Source organism: Pantherophis guttatus, chromosome 3, assembly GCF_059756535.1.
Source record: "Pantherophis guttatus breed Tessera chromosome 3, ASM5975653v1, whole genome shotgun sequence".
NCBI classification, from domain to species: domain Eukaryota; kingdom Metazoa; phylum Chordata; class Lepidosauria; order Squamata; family Colubridae; genus Pantherophis; species Pantherophis guttatus.
The window spans coordinates 46,486,620-46,499,462 of NC_142065.1; the positions used below are offsets into that span (position 1 = coordinate 46,486,620).

The 12,843-nt window shown below is 34.3% G+C and overlaps 1 protein-coding gene across 25 annotated transcripts in view; it reads right to left on the reverse strand.

Annotated features, from left to right (window-relative positions):
* Positions 1–12,843, reverse strand: part of NFASC (neurofascin) — a 168,523-nt gene that overhangs the window by 73,680 nt on the left and 82,000 nt on the right. For 18 of the 25 annotated variants that reach the window (XM_087889457.1, XM_087889450.1, XM_087889461.1 and 15 more), the window contains 3 exons: positions 12,084–12,280; positions 11,263–11,385; positions 9,940–10,110 (listed from right to left, as the gene is read on the reverse strand). In XM_087889457.1, coding sequence (XP_087745583.1) covers positions 9,940–10,110; positions 11,263–11,385; positions 12,084–12,280 — 491 coding nt within the window. Of the gene's footprint in view, positions 1–4,845; positions 4,897–9,939; positions 10,111–11,262; positions 11,386–12,083; positions 12,281–12,843 lie in introns of all 25 variants that reach the window. The other 7 variants (XM_087889451.1, XM_060689759.2, XM_034414455.3 and 4 more) reach the window with 1 other exon arrangement.

Here is a 12,843-nt window from a genome sequence, read left to right on the forward strand (position 1 = left end):
TGAGCTGAAAAAAAAATCACACAGAGCCAGAAATTATTTTGTAGCGCTGACATAAACACAAACTGTGATCAATGGTTTTATTAAGAATGCCAAGAGAAACTTTCAGGCTTGTTCACAAACTACAGAAGACAAATAGGTAGCATTACTAAATATGCTAGTGTGTAATTAGTTAATTATTGTTAATAGATTACTGATGTAAATTAACTATTGTGTATCTTTGAAGCATATGTTTAAATTGCTTAATCGACCTATGACAGTTGCTATGTCTCTTTTTGCACACAATAGGTTCTAGTTCCAGACAGTTTGAGTTAAATTTAGAAAACATTCCTGCTGGAACACCTAAAGATTTGCTGCTACTTAATAAAGACAAATTTGAGCCAGATGAATCAATGAGTTGACTTGGTACAAGACATATATTCCTAGGAGATTGCTCATGAATGCTTTCCAGATTTGATTGAACTTACTAATCAATGACTGCTTGCAGCAAATTTTCAGAGCAACTGACTTTGTAACCAACAGGGATTGTATGAAATAGCTAAATTGTTCTTGTAGTTCCTCTACTGAACTTCAAGTTTTTGCAGATATTTAGATCAAAGTACAGATGAAGATACCGAAACAGAATAGTTCTAGAAAGAATATCTCTAAACAGCACTTTGGTGAATACATTCCTGCCCATAAAACAGGGCAGTAATGACTTCCCAAGATATTTAGAGATAAATTGCTTATTCAATTTCCACTGAAAACTTTGGTGAAATAATACACTGAGATGCAAATAATTGTTAAGGTGGTGTTGCTTTTGAAGCTTAATTAAAGTGAAGTACTTTTTCAAAGCTTTGCCAACCTAAATGGATGCCATTTAACAAAGCATCCAACTTTGCATAGGGTACGTACTTTGAAAAATCCTAACATTGTTCCTTTTATTGCTTATACTCTATGCACACAGATTTGTCTCCCTAAGCTTCCTGCACATCTACCTATTGCTGAAGCGAACATTGAACAATGAAACAATGAAGTCTAGCCAGCTTTGCATCTATCACAAGAGGCAAGAGATATAAAGCTGTGAATATGGCATAGATCCTTTTAATGGGATTTATAAAATGGAATGGAAAGAGATTATATGTTACTAAATTCCATGATTCTGACCAATGAGATATTATTCATATATTCCTATGAGTAAACCTGTTTTGTGAAAAAACCAGAAGAGTGAAGAACAGAACATTAATTTTAGGATTAGGGGCTTAATCTTAATTAATTTTTGTCAAAATAGAATTTCTACAGTAATGTTGCTCTAGTTTTGACACAGGGGCAGTGAATGTTTTCACAGATTAAAATTAAACATGCTTTCCTTTGGCATGCAAAAAGCTAAAATACACACTAATCCCAACCATTCTATTTTTTCATAGCATAAGCAGATATGAGGGGCAAGGATAAGTATATTTGCTGTGTCCCCTGACACTGTCATCCTCCATAAATTGGAGAGAAATAACTATAGGAGAGCTTTCTCTACTTATTTAGAGTAACCATTTCATAAAGAGCCTTTATTTTCCAAATTATAACTTGCTAGAAGAGCCTATTAATATCAATATAGTTCTTTGTTGCAGAATTTGTGGAAAATGATGGAACATCAATGGGGCAAGAGATAAATATATACCTTTCCCATCTTTATTTATTTATTTAATTAAATTTATATACCGCCCTACTCCCGAAGGACTCGGCGGTGAACAGCCAAAAAATAAAACACATAGATTACAAAATTTAAAAGACAGTATAAAACTAATAATAATTTAGGCATCACTTGAAAGTATAAAAATGTGCAGGAATCTTGTGTGTTGTATATGTGTTAAATGTGATTATGACTGCCCACCTGAACCTTTCTTTCCCTTCTCCAGTCAAACTCAAGAATGGAAAAGAATTTTCTGGTAATTTGTAACTAAATTCTGCTACATCATATGCCAAATGTGCAAAAGATTGATTGATAAACTCAGCTAATTTTGTGATTTGTTCTTTTTTATATCTAACCTGTTTTTATTCTTAAGTTTTGTTTTGTAATAAACTTTGCAAAAAAGATAATAAGAAAACGAGTACATGTACAGGTAGTCCTCGACTTACTACCACAATTAAGCCCAAAATGTTTGTTGTTAAGTGAGACATTTGTTAAGTGAGTTTTGACCCTTTTTGTGAAGTTTCTTGCTTTAGTTGTTAAGTAAATCGCTGAAGTTTTAATTTAGTAACATGGTTGTTAAGTGAATCTGCCTTCCCCATTGACTTTGCTTGTCAGAAAGTCGCAAAAGGTGATCACATGACCTTGGGACACAGCAACCATCATAAATATGAACCAGTGGCCAAGCATCTGAATTTTGATCACATGATCATGGGAGTCTTGCAAAGGTCATAACTGTGAAAAATGTTCATAAGTCACTTTTTTCAGTGTCATTGTAACTTTGAACGGTCATTAAATGAACTCTTGTAAGTAGAGGACTACTTGCATTTAAAAACATTCAGGTTGAGCTTGCTATTGTCTATTTATTTACAATATGGGCATGCTAATCCTCATTTCGGTAATAATGTTTCTCAATGTACCATTACCTCAATAACAAAAAAGAAGTCTAATTTAAATGCAGATAATACAACTCAAAATAAAATTCAAGACTTTTTAAAGGGAAGCAAAGTTGATTAAGAAAGTAGAAAAATCTTTCTTAAAACTATAATTAGAAAAGAAATGGGTGGAATCCAGCAGGCTACTTCACTTGCTATACCTTCTTCCAGCAATACACTGTAAGGGATGAAGTAATGTTGCACGATGCCGTTCTTAATGCTACCTCCAAATCTGCTTTGGAGAGATGCAAAGCCCAAGAGAGTTTCTTGAGGCTGTGTAGGAGAGTTGTGCATAAAGTATAGAAAACATGTGGTTTTCTAAGGGAAAGCATTGAAGAATTGGACCATCTGGTTTGGGATGAACTAAAATTCAGACAAAGTGAGTAGTAGGGCATGTCTGCTGCACATCACCCATCTTTTCCCTTCTGCAACACCCAGCGCAACATACTCAGTGGTGGGATTCAGCCAGTTCGCACCTATCGGTTGTTAATTTTCTAAGCAGTTCGGTGAACTGGTTGTTGGAAAAAAAAATCTTATTTTGTTTTTCCCCACTTTACAGGGCTAATCCTGTAAGGAAGGCAGGAAGGAAACATTCTGGTGTTGTTTCTAGCCTAATCTTTATTGCCCAGTTTACAGAAACTGCCTCTCTGGTTACCCCTTATTACATTGCAACAGCTAAGGCAAAGTGCCCATCGACATGAGTGACGTTGAGTTGGCCATGCCCTCACGGTCACATGACCACTGAGCCACGCCTACCCAGCTGGTCATTAGGGCAGAGAACCGGTTGTTAAATTATTTGAATACCACTAATGAACATACTGTGTTAGCAACTGAAACGAAATGATGGAAATCAACAGACTCCTGTGATATTTCATTCTTAAGTCTGATTTCATAACATCAAATCAAGCAAGCAAGCAAACAACAACAACAAAAAAGCCCTGGGTTCACTGGAGTCCTTCATCTTTGGAGTCTGCATCTCTCTCTTATGAGAATTATACTTTTGTATGAAAAATGAAAAGCAAAGATGTATTTTTGCATCAATGGTTTATCAGTCTTGGAGGAAAAAGGGATTGATCGGCATATATCAATTTTACCCTTAGAAAGATAAAGATAATTTAAGCATCGTTCCCATAGCAAGTCTTTTTAAAAAGAAATATTTCTAACCTCTAGTCCTACAGGAACATTTTCCAAATCAAAAATAATGTGGATTGAATTCATGAAAAGAAGATATCTCTGCAAGCTAAAGCAAGAGATGCTACATGTTCTTTGGGTACACAATAAACAAAGGTACATTCATTTCTCATCTATTGTGCAAGGCTATAATGAACAATGTTCCCAGTTTGCTGCACTTCTCTTTAAACAAATAAATTTGTATTAAACGGATCAGGGGGCTACTCTGTGTATACATCCAAACAAGCATTCACAAAAGTAAATTGCTTTCTCGCAATTTTCTTTCCCTAATTCCAGAGAAATTAATCCCTTCTTAAATATCTACATTATCACATAATTTGCATGCCACAGAAGAGCCTGGTGATTATATATTTGAAAAACTATGTATAATTCATGATTCTTCCAGTGTACAAAAGGAGTGAACAGAGTTCCTTTGAAGCATTCAAACAGTTATGTAACTCTTCTGCAAAGAATATCCATCATGGTTTTTCCATTTATTTGTAGTTATTATAGACACACATTTTAAATATAAACATTATATATATAATGTTTATATTTATATATAATATTTATATTTATATATATATATACACATACACAGTGTGTGTATGTGCGTATAAAAATCTTTTCTTTATAGTTGAAGATCTTCATGTTTATGGAGTTTCTTCAACATGGCAGCTGAGTGTTGCTCAAATCCTTGTAATCCAAAAGTGAAATTCAAATGAAAAGCTTTGGCAATATTATGTGATTGGGGAATTATACATTTAAAAGTTTTGTTTTGTTACATATACCCATAAGAAAAAATACCGTCAACTGACAATAAAGAAAGTTGAATTTCACAAAGATGATGTTGTTTAAAAATATGAATTGTCCATCTAACAGTGATGGAGACAAAGTGTTTGTTTGGAAGATTGTGCAGCCTGAAAAGATGGTGTGACAGAGATACCTGACTATTGTGTCTATCAAAGTGTCTCACAATTTCCACTGACTGACCAACAAGTGATGTTAATACAATAGTAAGTCAGGTTAGGAACAGAGAAGTTAAAACATGAGGATCTGCAGAAGTCAGTATTGACTCACCACTGTACATGTCAGTGTGATTTCGAAAGGACGCTTCATTATAGGGATACTCTGTAATAAACAAAATAACATGAACTTTCCAAAGCAACAAAACATGCACTGAATAACGAAAAGGTAATGGAAGGGAAGAAAATTAACTTAATAAATACAAAGTGCATGCCAGAAAGAAAAGCATATGAAACATCATATACATAACATTCAAAAAGCCCTGAAGGCTGTTTAGAAATAAACAAGATAATACAGCAATGTAACACAGCAGCTTTAAAAGACTGCTTAGTTCTATGAAATATTAAATTATAGGTGTGCTTGTTTTGAAAAAAAAACATCACAAACATGCAAAATCAAAACAGTTGCAAAAGTTTTTAAAGAAACATTGATTACATTTTTGCATTTGAGTTTCTAAATATCAGGAAATTTGAGGTGCAAACGTCTCACAAAATTGGAACTGTTGAGCCACAAGCTTTTTCAAGCACATACAATAAACAAAATATTCTTGCTAATTTGCACCAAGTGCTAAGAAAGGATTAGAAGCAACAAAACAATTTTAAAACAAAGAAAGAAAACGAACATTTCAGACTTTGCTCATGCAAACATTATTAGAATGAGTTGCGTTTCATTAAAAAATAAATTGCCAAGATATATCCATGTTAGTCATGGATAGACATAGACAATGTTATGAAAAAAACCATATAAAATTACTTCCCAATAGTAATAACAGGAGCAACTACTTTTTACTATCCTTGAAGACCACTTTTTCAAAATTTTCTTGAGGTTGGTGATAGGATTTCAAACTCAGAGAAAAAAATCGAACACTTAGTATCCCCAGCCCCAGAAGTTTTCTAATTGAACTTTTCTGACATCAGAAAGGACCAAAGATAATATGAGAAGGTGGGTTATGGGGTGTCCCAGAAAGATCCTGATTCCATGCAATGAACGCATTATCAATATGCTACCAAATCAATGTACTACGTTCCCAGCTCTGGAAATGTTGTTCCCTACACTTTATGTCCCTTTCTCCTCTCTATCCTGGTCAATCACTGGAAGAGCTTTGAATCACCAGAGAGCTAAAACCAAGCAGGCTATTATAAGGGGTAAGGAACAGAGCCATTGGTTTCTTTGTCATCTTTCTCCGCTGGCTCCATGAAATCCTAGGGCAATTAGATATGTTGCTAAATACAAGGCTGCAGAATGATAATGCCTTCTATTACAATCAAATAAACTGCCATGGAAAAGCATGCAAGCTAACAAGTATTTCTGAATTTGAATGAAACAAAGCAAGAATAAGGATGAAAATAAAAGAGAAGGGAAATAAAAGGCTAGGTACAATAGAGAGAGTTTCAGAATCTGTAGAATCAAAAATTCTTAGTGCAGGAGGGCTACCATTAGTTCTGTGCCTCAATAAAATGTTGTGAAATTGTTTACATCTGGTTTATACAATCTCTTGTGTCCTATTAAAAAAATAAGATGCAGATGTAGGGTTTTAAGAGCAAAAGCAACTTCCTCTCTCTGGTTTTTGTTATACTTAATATGAAGACTGAATAAAGTGTCAGGAAAAATTGTGGCAAAAAGAGGCAGATGCACAATCAATAGTACTAAAATTGCTTTTCATCTCTCTCTCTCCCTCCCTCTCCCTCTCTTCTCTCTCTTCCCCACTTTCCATTACCTCTTCCTCAGAATCTTATATCTCAGCCTATTTATATCAGAAAAATAATCTGAACGTATGTTATCCAGTTTAAAATCTATAGTGTAGATTTGAAATTAATACCAAGCTTTAAAATCTGATAAGCTAAAATATTCCAAACAGCATACAGAGAAATAAGCAACCAGGAAATCCGAAAGAGCGAGTAAAGTTGAAACAAGCATAAAAGTATACATGTTGAAACAAGCACTTTAATATGAAAATATACAAACAATAACATCTGTTTGAGTCTCCACACATTATCATTTTAATTATGAATCTCCCTCTGTTGTGATATTCAAGAACATGTGGAAAATGTTCTTCTGTTCTGCCAAGAAAGGATGAAATACACCATTTCATACATTATTCATTTGAAAGTAAACACATTCATTTCAACTTAGTATAGGTGTACAGTGGCAATCTGTGCATTTATTACTCATTTTAATAAAGCAATATTTTAAACAAATATGTTGTACTAGACAACCTTTGGGTCATCCTTTCAGAGATATTTCCTTACCAGAGTCCTCAAAGCTTTCGACAATGACAGAGCTTCTAGTGTACTTTTATCACTGGAAAAGTTCTTAAAAATTCAGAGAGATATTCAGCAATATATTTGCCTTAAAACTGGCCTAAGTTGAATGTATAGTCAGTCAAATATCAACTGTTAACCACAGGAAATGTTTTATGACATTTTGTATTATGTCATTATTTTTTATGATCATTTTTATGTCATAAAATGTTTTATAAAATTTGCCAGTTTCAATTTCATGGCAGTCGTGGGTTTCATTCTTTAAGTTAGTCTACTTGAGGTACCTTGCTTCAAAAACTGTTGTCCTACGATGCACTATTCAACCAGTTAAAGGTTATAGACCAAAAGTTTTAGTAGTATATAGATAAACATTGCACAACTATCAAGTTTTAAGAAACAGATTCAATTATATTTAATGGGAACTATAGCACTCCATTTCTGAGGATCACTGAGAATATGGAGGAAATGAAGAGCGAAGATAACATATACATTAAGAACGGTTATGTATGCAGACATTTCAATGTTCAGGTATAGAACAGAAATCAGAGTTGGAAGGGACCTTGGAGGTCTTCAAGTCCAACCCCTTGCTTAGGCAGGAAAACCTATACCATTTCAGACAAATGGTTGTCCAATCACTTCTTAAAAACTTTCAGTGTTCGAGCATTCACAGCTTCTGGAGGCAAGTTGTTCCACTAATTAATTGTTCTAACTGTCAGGAAATTTCTTCTTAGTTCTAGGTTGCTTCTCTCCTTGATTAGTTTCCACTCATTGCTTCTTGTCCTACCCTCAGGTGCTTTGGAGAATAGCTTACTCCCCCTCCTTTGTGGCAGCCCCTGAGATACCAGAACAGTGCTATCATGTCACCCCTAGTCCTTCTTTTCATTAAACTAGATGGACCCAATTCCAGCAACAGTTCTTTATATGTTTTAGCCTCCAGTCCCCTAATCAACTTTGTTGATCTTCTCTGTACTCTTTCCAGAGTCTCAACATCTTTTTTACATTGTGGTGACCAAAACTGGGTGTAGTATTCCAAATGTGACCTTATCAAGGCATTATAATGTGGTATTAACACTTCATGTGGTCTTGATTCTATCCCTCTATTTATGCAGCCTAGAACTGTGTTGTCTTTTTTGGCAGCTGCAGCATTCAATAATAGTGCTCAATGTTCAAGTCTGTCAAGATCTTTCTGTATCTTAAGCCTATCTTCTGGAGTATTGGCTATTTCTGCCAGCTTGGTGTTGTCTGCAAATTTGATGAGTTCCCCATCTATCCCCTTGTTCAAATCATTGATGAAGATGTTGAAGAGTATTGGGCCTAAAACAGAGTCTTGGGGTATCCCACTACATACTTCTCTCCATGTAGATGCAGTTCCATTGTAGTGGTGCTGTCTAACCCACATTTTTTCTATCTTATCAAATAGTAATTGGTTATTTTATTTTACAACCTTTGACCAAAACAAGCACCTCAAAAGATGTGAGAGAGCTTATCTGCAGTACTATTAATAATGTGTGCCCTACAAACACAAAGACAAATCCTGGAATAATTTGGCAGATTGTCTCCCATTCCCAAGTGAAGATTTTGACTGTATTTTCCAAAATGCTAAAAAGATACCCAGGAACAACTGACGGAAGACAGCACTAACATAAATGGGCCATTTCTTGCCAATTCTTCTTTTTATATCATGGGTAGTGCAACATGCCAAAAACTGCATTTATTTTTAAGAGAGGTGACAAAGGCCACAGTCCAAAATGGGCAAGGCCAGAAAAAAGGGCACATTAAAAAAATGATATTTTTTAAAAAATAAATGAATGAAAAATATTTTAAAGTATTTTAAAATTATTAGATGGAGGACATGAAAAGTTTGGTAAAATCTCATGTAAATTTGTGAACACTATTCAATTTCTTATAACTTGAATTGAAAATAAATAATTCATCAGCCATGTATTTTTAGATAAACAAATTTCATTACACTTTGTAATTTGTCAAACACTAAGAAATGAAAATAGAGCAATTTAAATGCTTAAAACAGAATAGTGCTTAAATATTTCTGGAAAAAATGTCATTATATATATTTTTCATTTATCACCTTTTCTTCCAACTAATCATATTTATTATAGACTGATTGTTTCCAAGTGGCCTCCTACATTGCCAGTAATTTTCATTAGCAGATGAAGAAAAGTGTAAAAACTGCAGCAAAGTGTCTGCCAAATTTTTGTGTATGTATCTTTACACAAAGAACCATTTCTCAATTAGATAATAGATAAAATTTTATGTAACTAAATTTTTCTAAACACAGATGCACTGCATCTCAGCATTGCTTGATAGCCTTAGATTAGATAGATTAGATACTTATTAAGATACTTATTAGATTAGATATTAGATTAGATACCCTGAGCATTCTGTGGTGCAGGATCATATCAACAATAAAGCTGTATACTATAAAATAAAACACAACATAAGACCAGATTTTCACATTTTATGCTATTCTAATTTCCAAAAACATATTCAAATAAACTATATTCCTTAAAATATTTAAATGTTCGGGTCTGTAGATAAATCAGCTGGACGGTGACATCTCTTTTTTCTCTTTCACTAGTAGTTAAGAGTAATAGTAGGGCTGTTTAAAAATCCTTTCATCCTCCCTTCCCATCTCCTTGGACACTAATGCAAAACAATCATGTAAGAAGATAAATAATTTTCAACTTCTTCTAAACATGTAGAATGGAAACAACATAAATTAAGAAATGTCTGAACAATAAAAATATACTTCCATTAATGCTGCCACATTTGCAAAGAATATGGTTTTTCTGAACATTATCAGCATAGTTGGTATAGAAAGGACCTTGTTGATATTACTCCAAATAAGCTATTCATAATAAATACTTACTGGTCAGGATCCTGAGGGTGTAAGGATTTTTCTGCTGGATGGTATGTGTGAAAGCAAAGCGAGCATTGCAGCTATAGTCAGTCTGAGCATCCTGCTTCATGACATTAGAGAAATACAAGTCACCATTCTGCCCTTGAGAAACACGCTTGTCTTGATGGATTGGTTCCATGGCTGGAAGAAGGAACAGCAATTCTTTTTAGAATTTATAGCTGTGTTACATAGCTATAGTCTACATTTCATAGATGCATTGGAACCTATGATAATTACCTACTAGGTCTAACAATCTCCAAATGCTACATATCAATTCCTGCTAGCATTAAGAAACTAGAATAATTTGAGCCACTATAATTATTGTGATGAATGCAGATAGGAAAAACCTTTTGACATGCTTTCCTTTAATATGAATCTTTTCAATATGATCATATCAAGTGTACAGTGAAATTTAGGAAAACAATTTACAGTGTTTTTCATATACATATGAGTTGCTTTTGTAGTCAATCAACAAAGTTTGTCCCCTTGCTATCTAGCCAATGTGAAAAAGAAGATATTTTCAAATCTAGAAAGTAAGGCACATATTTTTATGTAAATTAACTTTTGCTAATAACTGTGGTCAACCAGCCCATTTATTTATTGGACAGCTTGCAGGGGGCAGGGGGATGAGAACACACCAAAGAAGTACATTTCAAAAAGTGAAATCCTGCATATATATTTTGGAAAAGTATAATACAGCAGTTTAGGATAGAGATGTGGCAAAATGTCTTAGACCAGCTCTGTCTGCGTCTCCAGCTTTTATTTGATTAATAAGCAACGGCTACCAACTGACAACATGTCTTCCATATTGCTTTTGAGAACATGGAAGGAGGAAAAAGTAGGTAGAGTATTCCCTTGCAGTTATATCATAGTTAACAAACTTGTCCCTTCTATATATGTTATACTTTAACTTCCATTAGCCTCCTTCAACCTGACAAAGATGAAAGACTGTTATAGTTATAGTTATAGTTTATTATATTTATATACCGCCCCCTCTCCCAAGGGACTCGGGGCGGTGAACAGCCAGCAAATAAAATACACAGATACAAAATTTAAAACAATATTAAAATCCGATTAAATCAATTTGGCCCATAGTTGAAAACCCTATATTAAAGCCCCTAATTTTTTAAAAACAATTCTTTTTATCCATGACATCTGGAAGCATAGTTTTTGCCATGGTCTAAATACCCTATATATGGCGAGTATCCACAAGGAACAATCTTATGTATTCAGCCTAAGATGCCATCACTTCTTATTTTAAATACAGTACACCTAAGTCACGGACAGACTTACAGCTACTCATCCAAAAGATAGCAGGGGGTGGTAGTCCAGGTGGAGGATTGCATGCCAAGATAAGTGAAGCACCTTCGTGAACCTCTTGAATGTCCAAATTTTCCTTTGGCCACAAAGGAGATTCTGAAATTATAAGCCTTGTAAGAGAAATTGCATCTACTCATGTATTATAGTTAAAGAGAATGATTCAAGAAGATTCTTTATGAAATGACCCTGGGATAATGAATAATGGCCAGAAAAATAGTGCGAGTGAGAAATTAGACAAGATTCCAATGAATACAGAAAATCTCTGATGAGATTTAAAAAAAAACCATTGAAAAAAGATAGAATAAAGGAGCACAGGGATATAAACTTTAAATAAACAGATCCTATTTATGAGCAGATTGGAAACAATAAGCTGTTGGTGAAGGTAGCGATGTCTGCAGGGGAGGAATCCAACATCTAAGGGAATGGCTCCAGTTGATCAAAGCTATCAACTCGAGTTTTTTATTGCCCCATCCCAAAATATGCTTAGGAAAGGGTTTTTAGAGTCATAAATTATACATTTACAGAAATACAAAAGTGTTCTAAGTTGCTGCAATGGAAGATGGTTGCTATTGTTTTATACCAGTGTTGAAACAATATATAATGCTAAAAAGTCTCTTTCGCCTATTGGTAAGCAACAACACTGTACTTATTAAACCGTACATGAGCTTATTGCATGCTAGAAATTTTATGACCATTTTAAATACAAAACAAAGCCCTAGCAAACTAAACCATATAACTGATAAGGTTATCGTAATGCACAATGAAGTCAACAATTCGTGTTATTGTATACTCACTTGAAACATGGAGGAATATTTTGTTGGAAATAGCTGTTCCGTAGTCATTCCGAGAAAAACACTGATATTCTCCCTCATAATCCTCTGGCCTCCCACCACTGCGGAAATCAACTACCAGTGTACCTGACCAATGCCTCATGGTTACTCGAGGGTCCTTTGCAACATTAAAAAACTTCCCATTTCGTGTCCAGGAAAACCTGTCAACAGCATTGTAGCAAAGGTTAGTAACTTGGGTCTACTCAAGAACAGCGGCCTCTGTTGCTATATGATGTACAGGTTCTCGGAGATCTATTAACTTCCTCTGCAGTAATGGATCCTGAGTCCTACAACTTGGATGAAATATAATGCAGAGGTATTCACCCATTTAGGATTTTAATGGTATTAAAGACAATTAGAGATGAAATCTACATTTACACCGTATCTACATTTGATGCTTATCAAAGTAATCATGATATGGCAATTTTAAATTCCAAGATGCACTTAAAAGGCCTAGAGAGCTATAGGGATGATAATAGAACCTTTATGATGCAAAGCTACCACAAACCACTCCAGAAACACTTTGATTATGTATAACTATTTGATATACTTAGCATGATAAATGACACACACCCTTTTAACAAAACAATTATTTTATACTGGAGTGAAAACAGTTGTTTGCGTCTGCTCTAAGCCACATGATCATGAGTCATAGTGATAAGCATGGATCTAGTATTAGAGAAGAATTTTTTTCCATCTTTGCTGATTATTAAGTGACTGCCAA